Source organism: Perognathus longimembris, chromosome 17 (genome assembly GCF_023159225.1).
Source record: "Perognathus longimembris pacificus isolate PPM17 chromosome 17, ASM2315922v1, whole genome shotgun sequence".
In the NCBI taxonomy this organism is placed as follows: Eukaryota; Metazoa; Chordata; class Mammalia; order Rodentia; family Heteromyidae; genus Perognathus; species Perognathus longimembris.
This window is the reverse complement of record NC_063177.1, coordinates 43,401,529-43,425,454: the sequence shown is the minus strand read 5'-3', so window position 1 is coordinate 43,425,454 and position 23,926 is coordinate 43,401,529. Positions and strand designations below refer to the sequence as shown.

General features: G+C 36.3%; 1 protein-coding gene across 1 annotated transcript in view; it reads right to left on the bottom strand.

Annotated features, from left to right (window-relative positions):
* Nucleotides 1-21,222, bottom strand: part of LOC125366514 (EF-hand calcium-binding domain-containing protein 13-like) — a 47,165-nt gene extending 25,943 nt beyond the window's left edge. The window contains exons 1-15 of the mRNA XM_048367272.1: nucleotides 20,939-21,222; nucleotides 20,277-20,381; nucleotides 16,466-16,519; nucleotides 15,436-15,540; nucleotides 14,738-14,791; nucleotides 13,942-14,046; nucleotides 12,836-12,886; nucleotides 12,310-12,414; nucleotides 11,130-11,183; nucleotides 9,511-9,615; nucleotides 8,514-8,567; nucleotides 2,712-2,816; nucleotides 2,433-2,486; nucleotides 1,921-2,025; nucleotides 517-570 (exon numbers count right to left, since the gene is read on the bottom strand). Of these exons, the coding sequence (XP_048223229.1) occupies nucleotides 517-570; nucleotides 1,921-2,025; nucleotides 2,433-2,486; nucleotides 2,712-2,816; nucleotides 8,514-8,567; nucleotides 9,511-9,615; nucleotides 11,130-11,183; nucleotides 12,310-12,414; nucleotides 12,836-12,886; nucleotides 13,942-14,046; nucleotides 14,738-14,791; nucleotides 15,436-15,540; nucleotides 16,466-16,519; nucleotides 20,277-20,337 (1,066 nt within the window). The 5' untranslated portion in view covers nucleotides 20,338-20,381; nucleotides 20,939-21,222. The remainder of the gene's footprint in view (nucleotides 1-516; nucleotides 571-1,920; nucleotides 2,026-2,432; nucleotides 2,487-2,711; nucleotides 2,817-8,513; nucleotides 8,568-9,510; nucleotides 9,616-11,129; nucleotides 11,184-12,309; nucleotides 12,415-12,835; nucleotides 12,887-13,941; nucleotides 14,047-14,737; nucleotides 14,792-15,435; nucleotides 15,541-16,465; nucleotides 16,520-20,276; nucleotides 20,382-20,938) is intronic.
* Nucleotides 21,223-23,926: the final 2,704 nt, after the last annotated feature.

Below are 23,926 nucleotides of genomic sequence, written 5' to 3'. Positions count from 1 at the left end.
AGAAAAATTTTAGGGGGCTGGGGATATAGCCTAGCGGCAAGAGTGCCTGCCTCAGATACACGAGGCCCTAGGTTCGATTCCCCAGCACCACATATACAGAAAACGGCCAGAAGCGGCGCTGTGGCTCAAGTGGCAGAGTGCTAGCCTTGAGCGGGAAGAAGCCAGGGACAGTGCTCAGGCCCTGAGTCCAAGGCCCAGGACTGGCAAAAAAAAAAAAAAAAAAAAAAAAAAAAACAGAAAAATTTTATCACTGAAAAACTCCACAGAAGATAAGGCTTGTTATTTAGGCATTATGCTGTGCCCTTTTAAATAAGATGCCGGTAAGGGCTAAATATAATGATGAGCAGGATTTAATTTGTAAAGTATGTCTCTTTAGTTGCATTTAATTACCAGTAAAAATAAATGTGATAGTAGGATTAATACACCATGGACAGGATAAGATAAAATATTTTAAAATAACTTTTGTTAAATATTAAGAGATAATTTTAGTTTTCTTTTTCATAATTTCACACTCACCTAAAAAGTTATAGACTTCAGCCATAAGTAACTTCATGTTAAGTTTTCTTTCATCTACAATACAATATACAAATTAGATATGGTTTGCTCTATACTGAGTTGTATATCCCCCGCATGTGCATATACTGAACCCTTAAAACCCTATGTGATTGTATTCAGAGAATAGGGTCTTTAGAAGGTAATTAAAGGGAAAGAAATAAGGGTAGGATCTAATAAGATAAAATAGTGCTTTGTAAGAGGAAAATTATCTAGAGATTGAACCCAGAATCTTGCACTACCTAGACAAGTGGTCTACCACTGAGCTATATCCTTTGCCATTATGCATGCATGCATGCGTGTATGTATGTATATATTTTGGTGGCCCTGGGAATTAAACTTAGGGCCTTGAGCTTGGTGGGCAGGTGCTCTAACACTTGAGCCATGCCTCTAGTCCCTTTATTGATTGATTTATTTGGCTAGTCCTGGGGCTTGGTCTCAGGGCCTGAGCAATGTCTCTGGCTTCTTTTTGCTCAAGGCTAGCACTTTACCTCTTGAGCCATAACTCCACTTCTGGCTGCTTATGTGGTACTGAGGAATTGAACACAAGGTTTCATGCGTAGTAGGTAAGCACTCTACCACTAAGCCACATTCCCAGCCCCTGAGTCCCTTTATTTTTGATTTTGCCTTTTTGATAGGGTCTCATTAATGTTTCCAAAGATGGTTTGGAACTTGAAAGTCTCCTGTTTCCATATTCAGAGTAGCTGGGATTATAGGCATGAACCACTTCTGGCTTCACATAGTTCCCTCATACCTTCCCCCAAAAGAAAAACCTTGTATACTTTAATCTCAACACTGATTATGATTTCATTTTGGTACTCTCTACCATAGGAACTCTGGTAGCAGCAAAATAAGCAGATATTTTATCTAAAATTAAGTGATATTAATGATCTATGAATTTATATTCATATTTAATTATTTTAATCCCAATAACAGAAAATATTATCTTATTATTTTTCTGTTATTGGGATTAAAATAATTAAATATTAAGATGATATTTTTCTGTCCTTTAGACTTGAATATCTGTGTACTTTTAAGTTTTAGCATAAAATTAATAACTATACTTGAGATTATTTCACAGAGATATAAAATTTGTGTTAGCTGGGCATAGGTGGCTCACACTTGTAATCCTAGCTACTTAGAAGGCTGAGATCTAAGGATTGCAATTTGAAGCCAGTCCAGGCAGGTAAGTCTGTGTGACTCATATCTCCAATTAACCACCAAAAGCCAGAAATGGAGCTGTGGTTCAAGTGGTAGAGTGCTAGTCTGGAGCAAAGAGATGCTTAGGGACAGCACCAAGGCTCAGAGTTCAAGAGCCAGGACTGGAAAAGATAAATAAATTTCTTAAAGGTACTGTATTTGAAATACCTTCAATTGGCAGGTGTTTACATATTTCCTCAACTTCTTCATCCTCCAGTAAGAATCCCAAATGTTCTAGAGCATCATCTATTCTATCAACATCGACCTCTCCTCCTGAAGAAAGGAGGAAATAAGAACTAAAGAAATTTGTATTTTTGCCTCAAAGGGGAAAATAAATCAGTTGGAGATTAGAAAGAGAAAAAAAATTCTTCCTCCTTAGTGTTCTAGACAATACTGCTATAGCAGTATGTAGGATTAATTCACCCAGAAGAAGGAGACAAATTACATCTCTTTCAGGGGAAGAAAAATTCCTTACCAGTAAGATTTGAATTTGCTACAGTGACAACACAGTATTGGCAATTATGCCAAATATGAACAAAGAAGAATTTTAGCACATAAAGATCATAATCACATAGAGAATTTTCATTTCCTATGGGATGAAGAGCGCAATCATTGAAAATAAGAGAGGTTTTAGACAAGTAAATGAAGATCTTGGGTCTGTCTATAGCAGCATCACTCACCTCCATATGCCTTCACGCCATCCATCAATCTGTTTTTATACACCCTTTTATTATCTGTAAGATATAATGGTCAATTTAATTTACCTCCCAATTTATGATATAAATGCTGAGGACAAGACATTTATGATATGAATGCTTAGGACAAGACATTTTATATTACAATTACCTTTTTCTTGTTTTTATTTTTAATATGTTGAACAGATACACTTCTATAACTATTAACAGACTTCATAAGCCCAAAGTTCCCTGAAATCAACCGTCATGTCTTGAAATGCTTACCATCCAATGGCATCGTCTCCAGTAGTGCCTGGCTTTCCATGTTTGTTAGATGGATGCCAGCATTTTCAAGGAAATTTTGTGTGTCACTGGCATTAATCTTAATACCTTAAAAAAGATAGGAATCATGATAAGTGAACATTTTCATATATCCTGACTTTACATTAAAGAAATAATAAAAGTAACTGCAGAAAATTTCTGCAATATAATTGCAGAAGAACAAGGGCACAGTGGGGCCTTTCTTGTTGTGAAGGAGCTAAAAACTAGAGTATAATTCGATAAGCCTCATCAGAAGAACACTTGAGTGAGGAGAGGCAAGGTGGTAGAGCTGAAACATGAAGTCGTTTCCTAAATCTTCCCAAGTCTGAAACAAATTACCAGGTGTCTGGTCACAGAGAGAAGAGGAGGGTGGGAAGGCATGGGAGTGTATGGCAAATAGTAGACTGTAAGAGATCATGTAGAATCCAGAAATTTCAGATTTGCAAAAGAAACAATGAGCCCTAACTTAAGGTGCTAGGAAGAGGGAGAATTCCCTTAGCAGAGTTTTTAGCAAAAGATGAAAGGAAAATTTTGTTGAGCTGTACAGACACACAATTTGGAATCTACAAAACTATAATTTAAGATGTGAGATCTGTGAACTGCCAGAAAAGCAGATGCAGGAGAAGCACCCCATCCCTTCCCACACACAGTCTGGCTTGCTCTTTGGCTATGATGGGGAATTAGACTAAGAGAGGTCTTACAGTCAAGTTTTTCAGTCTGGGAGAGAAGAAACCATATATTTATACCTTTAAGCTCCAAAACCGCCCCCTCCCCCCCCCCACTAATTTAAATGACCACCCTTAGAATCAATGTGGGCCCAGGAAACTGGTTGTGACTTGAGTGTAGGTTCGCAGACACAGGCCTCCTTGGTGGGTAGTGCAGGTGACTTTGCAGAGGGAAGTTGGGAACTACAGATGATCTCTGGGGAGGGGGATCAGGGCAGCTCTCTGTGAATTGCTGCCTGAGAGTACCATATCCTACAAAATTATCCTTTAAAATTGATGGAGTTCCCCAGGTTAAGCACAAATCAAAGTAGTTCCTGACTACTACGCCGACATTGCAGAAGATACTTCAAGGAATCCTATGCACAGATAAGAAAGAAAGTCACAAGAGTTTGGAAAAGCATAAATTTAACAATGAGAATTGGGAGAGAATCAATTATGTTCAATTCAAAATCCCTAAGATTAACAAAGGAGAAAAAAAACAGAGAATACTCAAATCAACCAGAAAAAAAAGGAAAATTTGTACAATCTACCTCTCAATACCAAACTCTAAATCTAACCAGCCTTAACTCTGAAATTAAAGAATGTAGACTCACTGACTGAATTAAAAAACAAGATTCAATTTTTTTGTTATCTTCAAGAGACATACCTCACTGGCAAAGGCACAGAGAGACTGAAAGGATAGAAAGGGATATACCAAAACAAATAAAATTTGAATGTAAATTGCAGAAGCTCTACTAAAGCCCGACAAAGTGGTTTTCAAGTGGAAACTAGCCACACGCAATATAGAAGGTCATTATATAGTAATCAGGAAGTTATATAATATAGTTATATAATAATATTATATAGTTATCAGGAAGATATATAATATGAATGCACCAAATACTGTTGCACACAATTTTATATAACAACCACTACTTGACATATAGGGGCAGATATATTGAGATAACCTAAGCATAATGACAGTTTTCATATCCTTCTGGCATCCAGCAGATAGATTATCCAGACAAATGGACTGAAGGGACAAATTTCAGAGTTCAATGATACCATAGAACAAATGACAAATCACTGTTTACAGTATCCACTAATATAGAGAATGTGGAGAAAATATTCTCAGCAGTTCATGAAAATGTCTACAAAACAGATCACAGACCATAAAACAAGTCCTGAGAAATATAAAAACTGAAACAGGAAATGATTCTGTGGCTCATGTGGTAGAGCACTTGCCTTGAGCTGAAGAGCTCAGAGACAGTGCCTAGGCCCAGAATTCAAGACCCATAACTGACAAAAAAAAAAACTGAAATAATTCCTTCAATAGTAACAGGTAAGAATCAAAACTAAAAAAGTCAATAGCAAGAGAAACTACAGAAATATACAACATATGAATTGAGCAATACAATTTAGAATGATCAGTGGATAGTTAGAAATATTTGGGAATATGGTGGAGGTAAAGAGGCTAAAAATTTCTCAGAATCAAATGAAGGTAAAAATATCACATAGCAGAGTACAGGATACAGTAAAGGTAGTTCTAAGGGGAAAATTTACAGTGCCAATATTAACAAAATCAGAGATCCACAACCTAATGGCTTAACTTCAAAGCTTTATAGATACAAGACAAACCAAACCTGTAATTGGTAAAAAGTAACAAATAATAAAGATCAGAACTGAAATTAATGAAATGGAAATCAAATAATATAATAGAGCAATAAAAAAATTGGTTCTTTGAAAAGATAAACCAGATTGGCAAGCCCTATCCAATTTAACACAGAGATACAGAGAGAAGACACAATCAATACAATTAGACATGAAAAAGGGGGTATTATATCAGATAGCACTGAAATCCAGAGTATTGATGGGCATATTTTGAAAAATTATACAGCAAATTGGAAAACCTAAAATAAATGTCTAGATACATATTACCTACCAAATATTAACCAAGAGGACATAAAAGACCCAAATATATATAAAATTGATAAGATTGACATCACTCAACAAAGATTCATCACAGCACAACTCATCATTGCTAAAACATGGAACCAACCGAGATGCCCCTCAGCAGAGTGGATCAGGAAAATGTGATACATATACACAATGGAATTCTATGCCTCCATCAGAATGAACGACACTGCCCCATTTGTAAGGAAATGGAAGGACTTGGAAAAAAATCATACTAAGTGAAATAACCCAGACCCAAAGAAACATAAATCCTATGGTGTCCTTCATAGGGAATAGCTAGTACATAATTAGGCTAGTCATGGTAGAAGATCAAAATGCCCCAATAGCTACACCCATATGACTACATAAGATGATGCCAAATGAAATGAACTGCACGTTACGGAAACAAGAGTTATACCACTGTTGTAATTATTTTCAACATGCCATGTGAACTTGTACTTTTTTTTTCTCTTTTTCCTCTGTTTGTTTCTTTGGTTTGTTTAGTTTTGTTTCTCTTATATTCCCTTCCTGTGGTTGTACCCCCACTAGCACTGTATCTCATCTGAGTACCCTGGATACTGTTTATACAGGTATTAGAACTGGGAAAGGGAGATGGAATATGAAAATCGAGAGACAAAAAACAAAAAGACAAACCATCCAAAAAGCAACACTTACAAAACCATTTGGTGTAAACCAACTGCACAACTCTTGGGGGGAAAAGGGAAGGGGGAGGGGGAAATGAGGGAGGAGGTAACAAGTAGAACAAGAAATGTACTTACTGACTTTCATATGAATCTGTAACCCCTCTGTACCACACTTCAACAATAAAGAAAAAAAAATAAACATGAGGCCAGACACATTAGCTGCTGACATCTACCGGATATTTAAAGAACACCAATGTTGCTCAAGCTATTACCTAATAGAGACTACTTCCAAACTCATTCTTTGAAGCCAGTATTACCTTGATACTAAAACTGGTTAAGGACACAGCAAAAAAGAAAATTATAGATTATCTTCATTGATGAATATAGATGCAAAAATGCTCAATAAAATACCTGCCAGTTAAAATCAACAACACACGAGAAGATCATATAATATGACGAAGTTGGTTTCACACTAGGAATAAAAGGTTGGATTAACATATGCAAATCAGCAGAGGAAAAAAAAACAAACAAAAAGAGAACAATCTGATTGAAAATAAACAAAGGACTTGAGTATGTATTTCCCCAAGAAAACCATAAAAATGAACAAAAGGTAATGAACATGCGTTCAACATCATTAATCATCAGGGAAATACAGTTCAAAAGCTCTCACATTTGATAGGATAGCCTTTATCAAAAAGGCATGAGAGCGAGTGTTAGTGACAGTGAGGAAAAAAGAGAACACTTATACTTCGCTGAGGGTATTTTAATGGCTACAACTAGAAAACAATCTAAGAGTGTGGAAAACAATCTAAGTTTCTAAAGAAACTAAAGAAATATACCATATGGAAACAAATAAACAATAATAATACTGGCAAAGATAGAAGGAAAAAGAAACCCTTATGCACCATTGGTAAGAATATAAATTAGTGTTGTTGCTATGGAAATCTGTAGGGCAGTTGCTAAAAAAATTAAAAATACTCTATCATCCTCCTATTCTAAATATACTCTAAAGAATTAAAGTGAACTCACTGTGGAGGAATCTGGTTTTATTTTTTGTTTGTTTGTTTTTTGCCAGTCCTGGGGCTTGCATTCAGGGCCTGAGCACTGTCCCTGGCTTCTTTTTGCTCAAGGCTAGCATTCTACCACTGAGCCACAGAGCCACTTTTGGCCTTTTCTATATATGTGATGATGAGGAATCAAACCCAGGGGTTCATGTATATGAGGCAAGCACTCTTGCCACTAGGCCATATTTCTAGCCCTTGTTTTTTTTTTTTATTATCAAAGTACAGAGGGGTTACGGTTTCATACATAAGGCAGTGAGTACATTTCTTATCCAACTTGTTATCTCCTCTCCATTTCCCTGTCCCCCCCATGAATTGTACAGTTGGTTTACACCATATAGTTTTGTAGGTATTGCCGTTGCATTGGTTTGTCTTTTTATCCTTTGTATCTCAATTTTGGTATTCCCTTTTCCTTCCCTAGTTCCAATACACATATATACAATAACTTAAATTTAATTTTTGTTTTTGTTGAAAAGGTGATGAGTTGGGGGGGTTACAGTTACATAAGTAAGGTAATGATTACATTGTTTTTAGACAATGTTACTCCATCCTTCACTTTCTTCCCGTAGAGGCATCTGTATACTGTGTTTGTCACTATGTAGCTCACAGTGGACAAATAGAGGAAACAAAACCATAGACAGTGGAGTTTTATTCATCCATAAGAATGAAAATTTTTACTTTTGGGAAAACGGATGGAACTGGAGATCATCATGTTAAGTAGAGTAATTCAGTCCCACAAGGCAAATATTGTGTGTGTTCTCTCATATTTGGAACTTATGCAGAAAAAGAACATGGAAGTAAAAGAGAGATTGCAAATATGTAATGGGGAAAGGGGTAGAGGAATATGACTAAGTACATGAAATATACATGAAAATATAATAAAGCCCATTACTTTACACATGAATACATGCTGAAGAAACCACCATTATTTATACTCGCAAAACTACAAGGACAAGCCATCAGACTATATTACAATAGATTTCTTTAAAACTGATACTTTTAGCCAGAAACTATGGCTCATGCTGTAATCCTAGATAGTCAGGTGGCTTAGATCTGAGGATCGTAGTTCAAAGCCACCCAGGCAGGAAAGAAAAAGCCAGAAGTGGAACTTTGGTTCAAGTGCTAGAGTGCCAGCCTTGAACAAAAAAATTCAGAGACGTGCCCAGACTCTAAGTTCAAGCCTAGCTACCAGCACAAAACTCAAATAGCAACCAAGCTCCCCACCCCCCATTCTTATTTAAGAGGTAGATAATAAGAAACCTAAGTGTATTCTTAAAAAATTTCATGATTACATTGGTAAAAAACTTGTGTGGTATTTATTGAATAGTGGGTTATACAACTAAAATATATACATACAACAAAACATATTACTTTTGTATGTTTTCATCATTAATTCTCACTTACCAGAATATAAGTTGGCCACATTAAACAAGGAATTCAGTGTAACCATTCCAGCTTCTGAAATACAAAGCACAAGTTTTGATTGCTATTGGAAAGGGGATCACTTCTTTTCCCCATAAAAATTTCCAGGAGAATTGTTGTTGGTATTATAGAATCTTTGACCTTTTCCCCCAAACTTCCATTGTTCTCCTTTGATGTGTAATTTGTTTTTCCTAGGTAGATCTAAACCTACCAGTGCTCTTTTCAGCCTTACGTCAGAGGTGAGATGAATGATCAGAAGTTATAGTTTCATCCTTGAAAATTTTAACTCTACAAGTTCTTTCTTTCCTCTTCTTTCCTTTCCTTCCTTTGTCCTTCCTTCCTAATTTTTTTTTCAGTACTAGGGTTTGAAATTAGGGTATCAAACTTGCCAGTTGAGTCATATCTAGTCTTTCTCTACTCTTATTCTTTGAATAGGACCTTATGATTATTCTTATGAATAGGACCTTGTGATCCTCTTAGTACAATCTCAACATACCCAAGATAACAAGACATTTTCACCCATGTATAGCATGTGGTTGAAATGGGACAACACTAAGATTTTTGCCTTAGGCTGACTACAAACTGTCGTTATCCTAAGTAGCTGGGTTATAGGAGTGAGCCTAGTTATTCTCCTGTTTGATTTATTTATTTATTTATTTATTTATTGGGCAGTCCTGGGCCTTGGACTCAGGGCCTGAGCACTGTCCCTGGCTTCCTTTTGCTCAAGGCTAGCACTCTGCAACTTGAGCCACAGCGCCACTTCTGGCCGTTTTCTGTATATGTGGTGCTGGGGAATTGAACCCAGGGTCTCATGTATACGAGGCAAGCTCTCTTGCCACTAGGCCATATTCCCAGCCCTGTGTTGTGTTTTTTTTTTTTTAATACTTCCTTTCTTAAGTGAACAAAAATACTCTCAGACAGTCTATAAGAATACATGAAATATTCTTCTGAAAGGAAGTCATAGTGGTAAATAAAATACCATCAACTTTCAGAAGGTTCCGCATATCTTCCACTTCTTTCTTTCCAAGCCCATACTCCATGTTTTCCAGAATGGTTTCTAGTTTATTCTCAAAAGCCTTCCCTCCTGAAGAAAGAGATGAAATGAGAAAGATGTGATATAATGCTTAAGATTTAAAGTAGAGTTGTGTCTGACGTGGTAGAACACCAAGACTTAAGTGAAAAACAAACAAACAAATGAAGAGTGGGATCCTGAGTTTAAGCCCCAGTACACACACACACACACACTCTCTCTCTCTCTCTCTCTCAAAGTTCTACTTATTTCTATGTACCAAGGTGGAGAGAGAAAAGCAAAATTGCATTCAATTGTTCAGGGAAAAGATAAAAATCATTGTAGCAGGGGATGGGATAGAGATATGAGGAAAAGAACATCTTAGGCATGTTAAAAATATAGTGCTGATTTTCCTTCATAGATATCTATAACAAAGAAAACAAGTAAGATTTAATATTCATTCTTCATTTTGTGGTAGAGAGATAGATGGAAAACAACATCCACATGATGGTTACCAAGTTTGAACTCTGTGGTAACAATAAATTATCTCTACAAACATAGTAGTTGTTTGAGTTATTTGGCAAAAAGATTAAAACTTTAAACTGGGTACTGGTGGCTCATGCCTGTAAATCCTAGCTAGCATTGCAGCTTGAAGCCATCCTGAGCAGGACAGTCAATCTCCAGTTAGTCATCTAAAAGCCGAAAGTGGAGGTGTGGCTCAAGTGGTAGAGCACCAGCTTTGATCAAAAAAGCTAAGTCAGGGGCTGGGGATATGGCCTAGTGGCAAGAGTGCCTGCCTCGGATACACGAGGCCCTAGGTTCGATTCCCCAGCACCACATATACAGAAAACGGCCAGAAGCGGCGTTGTGGCTCAAGTGGCAGAGTGCTAGCCTTGAGCGGGAAGAAGCCAGGGACAGTGCTCAGGCCCTGAGTCCAAGGCCCAGGACTGACAAAAAAAAAAAAAAAGCTAAGTCAAAGTGTGAGCAAGGCCTAGAGTTAAAGTCCCAGTGCCAGCACCCAAAACAAACAAACCAACAAAATGGTTAGAATAGACCACAGTGTTTCAGAATTGGGATTCGAATCCTGGATCTTCCAAAGTTCAGACTGTGTGACCTTAAGCAAGTGAATCAACATGACTCATCTGGGAAATAGTGCTAATGAAGTACTTACTTTTAATTTCACTGGGCGATTAAGTTAGTAGATGTCGTTAGAATAGTGCTTAGAGCTACACTCAACAGAAATGAGCTATTATCAGCAAGTAACTAAATGGACTTTTTTTTTTTTTTTTTTTTTTTTTTTGGCCAGTCCTGGGCCTTGGACTCAGGGCCTGAGCACTGTCCCTGGCTTCTTCCCGCTCAAGGCTAGCACTCTGCCACTTGAGCCACAGCGCCGCTTCTGGCCGTTTTCTGTATATGTGGTGCTGGGGAATCGAACCTAGGGCCTCGTGTATCCGAGGCAGGCACTCTTGCCACTAAGCTATATCCCCAGCCCTAAATGGACTTTTTGAAAGAAGAAATAAGCGTGGAGATCTCAGTCTTACTTGACATTCTGTTTGTCAGTCTTACTTGACATTCTGTTTGTCACTTACTGCGAAAACTCTTTAAACCACTTAGCAATCGATTCCAATACACCTTTCCATCAGCTGCAACAGAAGATATAACTAGTGTTACAGGTAAAGTGATACTGAAGTTCATAAGAAAACTGTAGACTGCCAATTTATTTTATTTTATTTTTTTATTTTTGGCCAGTCCTGGGCCTTGGGCTCAGGGCCTGAGCACCGTCCTGCTCAAGGCTAGCACTCTGCCACCGGAGCCACAGTGCCCCTTCTGGCCGTTTTCCATATATGTGGTGCTTCATGTGTAGGAGGCAAGCACTCTTGCCACTAGGCCATATTCCCAGCCCTAGACTGCCAATTTATGAAGACAATAACATTAGATAATTTGCCTTAGAGATTCATCTAATTTTGCACCCACACAGCCTTCTTCCTTAGCTTTAATAATAAAGTCCTAGGAGCTGGGTGGCTCATGCCTGGAATCCTAGATTCTTAGGGTGCTGAGATCTGAGGATCATGGTTCCAAGCTAGCCCAAGAAGGAAAGTCCATGAGACTCATCTCTAATTAATCACCAAAAATCCAGAAGTAAAACCGAGGATCAAGTAGTAGAACATTCCTCTTGTAAACAAAAAGCTCAGGGACAGTGTCCTAGTCTTACAAGCCCCGAGACCAGCGCATGCACAAACACACATATAGAATAAAGTGAAGTAGAGAAATTTCTGAATTTGTCCATCTCACTATTCTTAAACTTTCTCTCTGAATTTACCCTTTTATTTTTTCATTTATTATTTATAGCAATTTAAATTATCTTACATTAGTTATACAAAGGGAGATTTCATTGTTACATTTCCATACTAGTTTATAGTATGTTCCTATCAGTTTCACCTCCTCATCTTCCCAAACAATTTCAACAGACTGCCTTGTTAAATTTCCATAATTGTAAACAATCTATTTTGACTGTATTCAACCTTTACCAAAATCAATTCCAAGCTTATAATTCTTTTTCTTAGTTTATTAATTTAAGAAGTTCTCAGTCTCAGTCCCCAAAGATTAAGCCCCACTCCCTGTAATAGATTTCGTGAAGGCAAGAACTTTGTCTTAATTTTATCATCCAATAAATGTGGAATAAATGTTCAGAGATTCTGCACTCCCCCAATAATACACATACCTAAACTAAATTCCCCTGAAGGCCAAAGCTGCATCAGAAATACTTACAAGTAATTGGCAGGCTTCTGATCAATTCCCAGAGTTCCTTCGGTGTGAGTTCTATCCCCATGCGTTTCAAAGTATTATCTATTTCATTTACACTAATCTTGTTTCCTATGAAAAGATAGAAATGATAGCTGACAAAAAAATTAACAAACAAATGATTTCATAAGGTAATGTTACTTTTTAGTCTATGTGGTAAGGTTATTTATTCTCAAAATTTATGGCAATGTATTATCTTACCAAATACTTTGGTAATCTAGATTTTGGTTATTAGAGCAGTGGCTAAAATAATATACATTACTGAAAAAAATCCAGGAAATTAAAGGTACTGTACCGACAATAATTTAGTAGCAATTTCATAAAAAATATGTAACTCAAAGTAATCTGTATCACTGGATAAAAGATAACATTAGCATATCAATAAGGTTAATATGTCTGCGCCTATATGATATAAATAGAACATTTAGTACTATAACAAGAAAAGCATCACAACTGCTCTTTACAATAATTTCCCCCTATGTCTTTCACTTACCAGTATATAACTCTACAGTTTCCATCATGTCAGTCAGGTTAACCTTTTCACCTGTAAGATAAGGCACAAATGAGACCCACCACAATGACTCAGGCCCAGAAAACATATGGTAATTCCAGGCATGAATTGCATAATTCACTTTTATGAATGTCTAGTATGCTCCACTGCTGCACTTTTTCACCCTTTTTCCTTGGATTCTGTGCTCTCTCACTACCTGCCCACAGATGTGCATGTGAATATACCATATATAAGGTAAAGAATACAGAGTCATCAGAAAAAGAAAAAAAAAAACAAATGAAGAAAAATGTCCTTTGTTTCCATACCTTTGGAGTTTGTTTCAGTATGTATATTATTTTATATACATATGAGGAGGTGCTTGGGTATTGCACCTTTGTGATTCTCTCCTAAGACTATGCTCTTTTGGTCTCACTGTATGTGAGTATCTAGGATCCTCTGTAATTTGTCATATCCCAGTGTGTTTTAGAGCTAACATCCACATGTTAGGCAGAACATGTCCCATTTGTCTCTCTGATCTTGGCTTACCTTACTTAATATGATTTGTTCTACTTCCATCCATGTCCCTGAAAATGATATTACTTTATTCTTTTTAATGGCTGTGTAAAATTTCATTGTATATAGGTACCACATTTTTTGGATCCACTCATCTATTGTGGGGCCTCTGGTTTGTTTCCATATCTTGGCTATTGTGCAGCAGCTACTTCTATATGCAGAAATATATATATATATATATATATATGTACCTTCTCTATATATCTAACTCCATAGCCAACATATTTCTAGTATTTGAAGAGTGTAGGGCTGCCACTGGCCATGATCCTCCAAGTCTCATCCTCCTAAGGGGCTAGGATAACAGCTATGAGCCACCAACATCTGGCTTCTCTGTCTTTTTTAGGTTTGTCAATTTCCTCAATGGCATTAGAATTTAGGTTAGAGGTGTGGATCATTGCTTAACAGATTACCAACCTCTGATTTAAATATAATTTGAGGTAAGAAATTTTCCAAATGAATATATTTGAAAGCTTTTATTTTTTCAAGAGGAGCTCAGTGGTTCCCTGAATCAGTAAAAAAATCAATGAAATGCTCACCATCAGTTTGCAGACTGTTCGTCAGGTCTTCAATTTCCTCATACTCTAAATCATAACCCATATCTTCTAAGATATCCTCCACTTTAGAGATTGGACATTTCCCACCTAGGAAAGAAGGAAGTAATAAAAATAGGAGCTGGTAGCTAAGAAAATATTGGCTATCTTCATGAACCAAGTATAATCAGATGGAAGGAAATGTACGGCATAACAAAAAAAACCCAAAACTCTTCAGGGCTACAGAGAGACTTACTCTGGAAGCCAGAAGTGTACTAATACATTTGGCCAGTCTTGCTTCAAGGGATACTTTCTGTAGTTTGCAGGAAAGTTATGTTTAGAAGAAAGTTAATTATATGTTATATAATTTACAAAGACACTACAAAGTAAGTTTGTATCAATATATACATAAAATTAATGTATTTTATCAGATATTCACATATATTATTGATGTATGAATTAAATGTACTTGTTATAATTTTTTTGTTATATTATAAATTATGAGTGTTTTTAAGGTGAATCTGTTGAATTATAGTAAATACTTTGTCATCAGAAAACTATAATTATCAATTAGAGTTATATCTAAAAGTGTAATTGGCTGATTACAAATAAACTAATTTTGAGGGAATGGTAAATTTTTTTCTTTTTATTACCATCAGTTGTACAAGGGGATTTTGTTTTGACATGTCCATATATGCATACAATATAGCTCACACAGCCTCAAGTCTCCATCATTCTCCCTCATTAATGATATGGATTTCTAAAAGTCAGATCTTGCCTTCTTATTGGGATTCTTACTCACCGGGAAACAATTTCATATGATCGAGCAATATGCTTTTATATACATTCCCATAATCTGTAAAATAAGGCACATTTAAAATAAAAGGAAATGACATAGACAGTCGAAAAAGGAGAAGAATAAAAATTTCAAATGAAGATAAAAAACTAACTTTAATTTTTACTTTTACATTTTCTGGGCCTATAGACCTCTTTTTAAATAAGTACAAAAATAAGACAAGAAACTCTCTCCATTCTTTTTTTTCCCCCCTTTCTGCCATGTTGGGTATTGAACCTAGGGCCTCACAACATTCTAGGCAAGTATTCTACCACTGTGCTACACTCAACCTCAGTAGAAAAATCCTCATTGTAGATAGTCTGTTTATTCTACATCACAGCCAGTATAACCCTTCCCTTACTCTGTCTTCTCTTGTTTCTATTACTTGGTAATTTATTCTTTTTCTCCTAGCCCTGCTTAAGCTTTATGTACCTCATGGTAATGGTACAGTTAATAGCAGAATCAGGTCTAAAGATCTAGCTTCTCAAAACAAACTTAAATGTCAAAGGCATAATGTCTGTACAATTAAAGGTTAATAATTTTGTCTTCTAAGTTTTTATAGGAAGTCAGATCCACTTTTAGGATATTCTCCTTCTGAAGTCCTGACTAGCATAAGATACATTCCAGTGACTGTAGTAACTTGCAATAAGTACATAAGTACCTACCAGTAACTGGCAAGGTTTTCAGCAGCTCTTCATATTCTCTGCTTGTAAGCTCTATCCCCATGTTTCCCAGCACCTTTTGTGTGGCTTTGGCTTCAAATTCTCCTCCTTCACGGAAAAAAAAGGGGGGAGGATCATGAAAGTGAGAATTGTCTACTGACTCCAAATGGTCAAAATTAAGCTAGCTCAGTGTTATCTTTAGTTTTCAAATTAAGAGTCATTTCCTTATTTCTAAAGAAATAACCATTTATAATAGTCTAAATAATCTGAGAGACATTAACCCAGCTCATTAGAAAGACATATACAGTATGCAGAAGGCCCAGTTATCTAAGTATGCATATGCTGTTACCTGATTTGAATCTTGTTACCACTACATAAAATCTGTTACTCTGTTTTGAATAAACTATTAGGTAAGTTATTCATGGTAACCACATTATTTGCATTCCCATCACAAAATTTTAGTTTACAGGTTTATAGTAAGTCCTAAGGAAGTATTTTGAATGAATGAAACAAGTATGTTGCCTATGTAATTCTGGTGGCATGAACCATAAAATAAAAATGAGGTATCAGAACACTTAGACAACTTGATTGTAGGTTTTGCGTGTGTGTGTGTGTGTGTGCATGTGTGTGTGTGTGTGTGTGTGTGTTGTGCTGGGGCTTGACTCAGTATATGGGTACTGTTCTTGAGCTTTTTGTTTTGCTCAAGGCTAGCTAGAATTCTACCATTTGAACCACATTTCTACTTCCAGCTTGGTTTTGGTGGTTAGTTGGACATAAGAGTTTCGCAGACTTTTCTGCCTGAACTGGTTTTAAACCACAATCCTCAGATCTTAGTATTCTGAGGTGCTAAGATTACAGATGTGAGCTACTGGTGCCTGGCTCAGACAACATATTATAGAGATTCATAACAACAAACTTTAATCATTAAACATGTTAAAGTTAAATCAATGATAGGATAAGAAAATTTAAGTATTTATGGAAATATGAAGTGTTTGTATTAGTTTTATATCTTTTCAATAAAATTTTTTCTCACCTGTTAATTTATTTACTTCTTGTAGTAGTTTATTCAGACCAGTCTTCCCAGAATCTAAAACACGAGCAACAATTAGATATACATAATGGTCTACTGATTCAAAAAGACTTTTTTCAGTACAGTTTTTTCTTAATGATTTGTTTTGACGATGAGCTAGGGAAATTTACTCTCTAAATATGTTAACTATTAATCTAACTGTTGTCTCTTTCTCTTTTTCAAGACCTCAGCCTCTGCACATCACAAACATCTCCCAGTTCAGGTTTCCAATCTTTATGCTGTCTACCACTAGGTTTCTAGAAACAATTTCAGTTTGAAAAATTAAACTGTTCCCCATTCAACATTATACTAACACTGTCAGTAGGTATGTTCATTATATACTCAAAGATTGTAACTTTAAATAAAAACAATATATTTTTGATTGTTTTACATTAAGACATCCTAGCACAGAACTAGCATAAGACTTGCACATGACGTTATTAAGCAGTCCATTTCCCTTTTGCTAGGGAATGAACACAACGTCTCACACATGCTAGCAAGCACAGAGTCACATCCCTTCCTCTTATTAACAGTTTATATTGTGGACTAGAATACGTTACAATGGCAGAATGAGCTCTCAGATTAGTGTTCTGTTTGTTTTCCTAGAACTGTTATTTTTTTAGGACAAGAAGGAAATTAGAAACTGGACATATGATTAGCACTTTCTTTCTTTCTTTTTTTTTTTTTTTTTTGTCTTTTCTTTTTTGGTACAGGGGATCAAATCCAGGACGTTGCACTTGCTGGGCAAGTGGTTTGCTACATCCCAGCCCCTGATTAGCATTTTCTGAAAGAAAAGAATATGCTGTTTAAGAGTATGCAATACTATGTTAGCTTTGGGATAGTTTGTATTACCACACAATTAGCATATTTGTCCTTTGAAAAATCGTACTATTTACAAAACATGTACTACCTAAAAAATTCTCAGAACACAGAAAGAAAATGTATGGAAAATAGTAAAGAAAAGTTAATGTCATGGAAGATAGAGCATGCATTGGATCACAGTGCTGAAATAAATGAAAGTCAACAGGATAAAGAGAACAATGGAAGAGGTAATGACTGACAGTTTTCTTTATATGAGAAAAGATTACAATTGTCAGACTCAAAATTTACCCAGTGATTGTCATTTAACTACATGAAAGTAAATCCATTCCTATTTTCCACATCATAGTAAAACTTCAAAAATGTGCAAAAACAGGAACAAAAACGATTACCCTCCAAAGACCACTAGTATTTGTAGCTGACTTGCCACATATCTCTTCAGCCATATTAGAAGGCACAGGGTAATGATATTTTAAATGATACTTAAATAAGTGGGATGATATTTTAAAAGAAAATAACTGTCTAATCGAAATAGAATTCTATATCTAGACATACATAAGAATATATCTATATATGTACACACATTAAGTATATATACATACATATGTTTACATATGCACATATGTCATATATACATACACACATATTTAAATTTAAATTTACTAAGACAGATTTCATTATGATATTCCCATACATTCATAAAATGTACTTTGGTTCTATTTGCTCCCTGTATTAGTCTTTCTTACCCCTTAGTCCTTGTTCCCTCTTCCTCCTTCCCCTTAAATAAGTGGAGCTAAAGAAGTCAGATATTCACATATACAATTTAGAGGGGCTGGGAATGTGGCTTAGTGGAAGAGTGCTTGCCTAGCATGCATGAAGCCCTGGGTTTGATTCCTCAGTATCACATAAACAGAAAAGGCCAAAAGTGGTGCTGTGGCTCAAGTGGTAAATTGATAGCCTTGAGCAAAAGAAGCTCAGAGACAGTGCCCAGACCCTGACTGAGTTCAAGACCCAGAGCCAGCAAAAACAAAACAAAACAAAACAACAACAACAAAAATTTAGATTTGTCTATCTTACCTTGTATAAAAGTTGTGGGAGAAAAATGAGGGAGGAGGTAAGTTTGACAAGCAATGTACTCACTACCTTATGTATGTAACTGTAACCCCTCTGTATATCACCTTGAGAATAAAAATAAAAGAAAACCAGATAGAACTAAAGATATAAAGGTAATATCAATAAAGTAGAGGAGAAAAATAGAGCTAAGATGTTCTTAGGTCCTTCTGTCAACCAACCAACCAACAAACAAACAACCCCCCCCAAACAACAACAACAACAAAAACCACCTGAATTTGGAGGAACACAAACATGTATTACTTTTTATTTTTTTTTTTTGCCAGTCCTAGGGTTTAAACTCAAGGCCTGGGGTCTGGGGATCTGGCTCAGCAGAAGAGCACCTGCCTGGTGAGCACAAGGCCCCGAGTTCGGTCCTCAGCTCTGGGGAAAAAAAAACAAAACACAAAACTATAAAAACTTTAAACTCAAGGACTGGGTACTGTCCATGAGTTTCTTTTTCTCAAGGCTAGCACTCTTACCATTTGAGCCATAGCGCCACTTCTGGCTTTTTCTGTTTATGTGGTACTGAGGAATCAAACCCAGGGCTTCATGCATTCTAGGCAAGCACCCTACCACTAAGCCACATTCCCAGCCCATATTTTTACATTGCTTTGTAGCAAGATTCAGCAACAGAATGAGATTTGAATGGTCAGGCCAATCAAATCAAAAGCATAAATGACAGAAAAAGTAATTGGACAGTGAAATAGGTTAAAAGACTGTATTGAAGTGAAATAGGCTAATACTGGGACCAATTTTTTTTTTTTTTTGGCCAGTCCTGGGGCTTGGACTCTGGGCCTGAGCACTGTCCCTGGCTTCCTTTTGCTCAAGGCTAGCACTCTGCCACTTGAGCCACAGCGCCACTTCTGGCCATTTTCCGTATATGTGGTGCTGGGGAATCAAACCCAGGGCCTCATGTATATGAGGCAGGCACTCTTGCCACTAGGCCATATCCCCAGCCCCTAATATTTTTGATGAATAAGAGGAATAGGTTTCTTGGGAATACTAGTAAAATAACAGAGTGAGAGAGTTTGAGAAAGATTTTGTTAAAAAAAAATTTAGCCAGCATTTATATTTAAGAATAACAAGGTTAGCTAAGCACTAATGGCTCAGGCCTGTAATCCTAGCTGCTCAGGAGGCTGTGATCTGAGGATCAGGTTCAAAGCCAGCATGGGCAGAGAAACCTGAGAGTTTTGTATCTCCAATAACCACCAAAAAGCTAGAGCTTTTTGGAACTGTGGCTCAAATGGTAGAGCACTAGCTAACCTTGAAAAAAAGGCTCAGAGACAGCCCCTAAAGCCCCATATTCAAGCCCCAGGACCAGCACAAAAGCAAGCAAGCAGGTAAGCAAACCAACAAAAAAACCCAAACCAAATCAAAGCAACAACGAAAAATCAGAAATGGAGAAGAAAAACACTTCCTGTTCCCCAGGGAATGGGAGTTAAAGATTCTGAAAGTCTATCTTTAAAAGGTTGAAATATTGGAAAGAATACTATGATCCAGTGCCAAACTACAGGAAGAAAGGATTTGGAAGTCTGTGTATCCTAAGATTGAGGGGGTTGATATGACTTTTAAAATACATTGAAGTGATAATTAATCTGAACTCAGTAACTTTTTCTCTGTGAATAATAAGCTGTCCTCTTTCAGCTTCTGAGTTCATATACCAGTCACCTTGACGTTAATAAGAAGATACTAAATATGAACGTGCTCTAATATGGACTGGGTTCTTCCCTAAGATTGAAAAAGTTATACTGTCCTTGAAACAGATCTAGCGCCAGACTAACCCATAACGAAGGCTGTAAATCTGAATTTCTCTCAGAGGTTCAGTAATGTCTATTATGCTTACCATCAACTGGTAGATTTTGTACCAAATCTTGAAGTTGCTCATCTGGGAGGTTGACTTTCATTTGTCCTAAAATGTTTTCCACATTATTGATATCAACTTTAGCACCTAAGGGAAGAATCAGAAATAAGGGAAATGTTAATCACTTCTTGAACAAGAATTAACTTCAGTTAAAACACATACCAGGAATGGCTCTAGCAAAAATTCCAGAATCACACTGTTCAAGTCAAGAATTTGTGAGCTCTTATTCAATCTTTAGGTATGAATTCCAAGTATGAATTCATTTTTCAAGGAATTACGATGGCAGAAAAAAATTTAAAACTTTCTAGTAAGTGAGCACTAAATGTTTTTAGTTCTTTTAGTTAGCGAGTTGTACTGAACAATTTCCAATTATTTATTTACTTATTTAATACTACCTGTGAAGAGACATGTGAATGTGTGTGTGTGTGTGTGTGTGTGTGTGTGTGTGTATGTAGGGAGAAGTTACTAAAGCTTAAACTCAGGGCCTTGTGCTTGCTTAGCAAGCACTCTCAAAGGGCCAGATTAAAATTTTCTTTTCAACTAAAATCCAATCCTAGTTGTAAAAAAAAACAATTTGGAAAAATGCAATAATATTTGAAGACTACCATAGGTATAGAATTAGTGTAGGAGGCAGTAAGACCCACAAGAGAATAACTAATAATACATATGTAAAGCAGAAGAATCCTATATATCTTTCTCCTATTAGGCTTCTTACCTTTGGAAGATTTCACACCATTTAACAGTCGATTTTCATATACATACCCATCATCTGTAAATAAAAGGCACAGTATATATCCAAATAATACAGAGATTCAGATACCTTTGTACAGATATTTTCATGATTTACATGAGAAACAACCCAAGAGCTATGAAACTGTGGGATAGAGAAAACTCTTAAAAGAGTGGTGTGTCTGACTGAATGGAAACACATAATTATCTAATAACTTGTGAGAAATACCACAAAGGAATATGAACACATCTTCCTTCCACTTTTCTTTTTGTTTAGTTTTTGTTGTCAGTCCTGGGGCTTGGACTCAGGGCCTGAGCACTGTCCCTGGCTTCTTTTTGCTCAAGGCTAGCACTCCACCTCTTGAGCCACAGCGCCCCTTCTGGCTTTTTCTATATATGTGGTGCTGAGGAATCGAACCCAGGGCTTCATGTATACAAGGCGAGCACTTTACCACTAGACCATATTCCCAGCCCCTTTCCTTCCACTTTTCTTCTCTGACTTTCCTTCTTTCTCCTACTTTCCTATCCTTCCACTCACACTTTCCTTACATCTCTCAGTTTAACTTTTGGTTCTATAGGTAGACCCAACAAATAATATGAAAATCTATATCCAATGGCAGCGATTCAAGAAAATAAAATTACTGACTCTCAAAAAATGAACTAAATTATAATTCAAAGAAAATACTAGGTCATGTTAAAATTTATTAAGACAGTCATCACATTTTTAAAAGTAGGATGTTTACTAAGTGTGTGTGCATATATATGTATATATATATCACATACATACACCATAGGTATATGTATAGATATCTATAGATACCTGTTTATAATTATCTATTATAATGAAGCTACAGATATCTATATATCCTACATTATGGGATTACACATACCCATATACATATCTCCATATTTTTTTGTTCTTTTAGCACTTAAGTTTGAACTCAGGTTCAGTGCTAGGCAGGAGCACTATCACTGGAGTCACCTTTATTATTATTACTTCTTATTTTTCAAGTAGAGTCTTGTGATTAAACCTGGACTAGCTTAGACTGCAGCCTTTTATTTACATGTCCAATGGAGGCATGATGATAGATGTGTACCTTCATGTCCAACTTTTATTGGTAGAGATGGGTGTCTCACAAACTTCTCACCTGGCTGGCCTCAAGCTGTGATACTCCTGATCTCTGCCTCTCAAGTAGCTAGGGCTATAGACATGAATCATTGCACCTAGCCTAGTTTTTAGAAATGTCTTAATGTGCAACTTGGACTTCCTCAAATGCTCTAATGGTATTTGAAATGCTCACCGTCAACATCTAGATTTTGTATCAGGTCTGAGTATTCACTGGATGTCAGTTCAATTCCAATGTCTTCCAGAATATTTTTCACATCTTTGACATTAACTTTTTCTCCTTAAATAAATAGAAATGGTTTAATTAAAATTATTAAAAACTATGTAGTCAAAACCATGACAGGAAATTGCCCATATTTTTACCGCACTACCTTGAACTCCTAGATAAAAAAGCAAAGGCACAAAATCTGGCCAGAGGAATGCAACAAAGGAAAGAAAATGAGAATTGCTTTTTTGACCTTGTGGAAAAAAGAATTTTCAGGGGCACAGCTTTCAGTTTTCTACAAAATTAGAATGGTATAAAGGCTGAGTTAATAGTCTGTTTTTTCCAAAATCATTAGATTTGAGTATTTTCTCAATCTTTATTTCAACATTTACTGTGATGATCAACATCAGGAGTGAATAAACTTTTCCCATAAAACAAATATTATAGGTTCTGCAGGCCAAATGGTTTCCATAGTATGTACTCAACTCTGTTATAACACACAAAAGCAGTGCTAGTATTACATGATTATATAACAAAGTCCTCATTAATAAAAAATGTGGAGACAGTATTTGGCTGCAATATACTTTAACAATAGGATGTTTATCTGGTAGCAAAAAGGAATAAACTACATAGCAAGCAACTGTAAAATCTTAATTGACACAATTTTCAGAAAAAACGTTACAGAGGTTCATAGTTTTCATATAGTCAAATCAAGAAAAATGATTATCACACAGGTAACAAAAACATTGTTTTTCAAAGGAGAAAGAACAATATGAAATTCAGGAAAGTGTTATTTTTAGGAATAAAGAGACAAGATGATAGTAAGTATCCATGAGGTGATATAATAATATTGGAAATATTCTAGTTATTTTTGATTAGTGGAATAATGAGTTTAATTATTTATGAATACTATAGTCCTGAATTTATGCATTCACTAAAAGATGGGAAAGTATTAAAGAAATTAGTTTTTCATAACTTGCCTGTAATTGTAGTCACATCATCGATCACCTTTTTCAGAGGAACATTTCCATCAGCTGTCATACAAAAGATAATTTGGACAATGATTATAGAAAAATTTCCTATTATATTTCTTTTTTTTTTTTTTTGCCAGTCCTGGGCCTTGGACTCAGGGCCTGAGCACTGTCCCTGGCTTCTTTTTGCTCAAGGCTAGCACTCTGCCACTTGAGTCACAGCGCCACTTCTGGCCATTTTCTGTATATGTGGTGCTGGGGAATCGAACCGAGGGCTTCAAGTATATGAGGCAAGCGCTCTTGCCACTAGGCCATATCCCCAGCCCCTAGCCCCTATATTTCTAATTATATCTAGCAATAATTACAAACTAGGATCCAATGAAGTTCTTTGAATTTTTTTTGAATTATTTGTGTTACCCTGACTTTTTTATTTCCTTATTTGTGTGTCTGATTCCTTATTGGCAAGTAGGACCACAGATTTTCACTCATGTTCTTTGACCATCGGGTTTTTGTTTTTGTTTTTGGCCAGTCCTGGGCCTTGGACTCAGGGCCTGAGCACTGTCCCTGGCTTCCTTTTGCTCAAGGCTAGCCCTCTGCCACT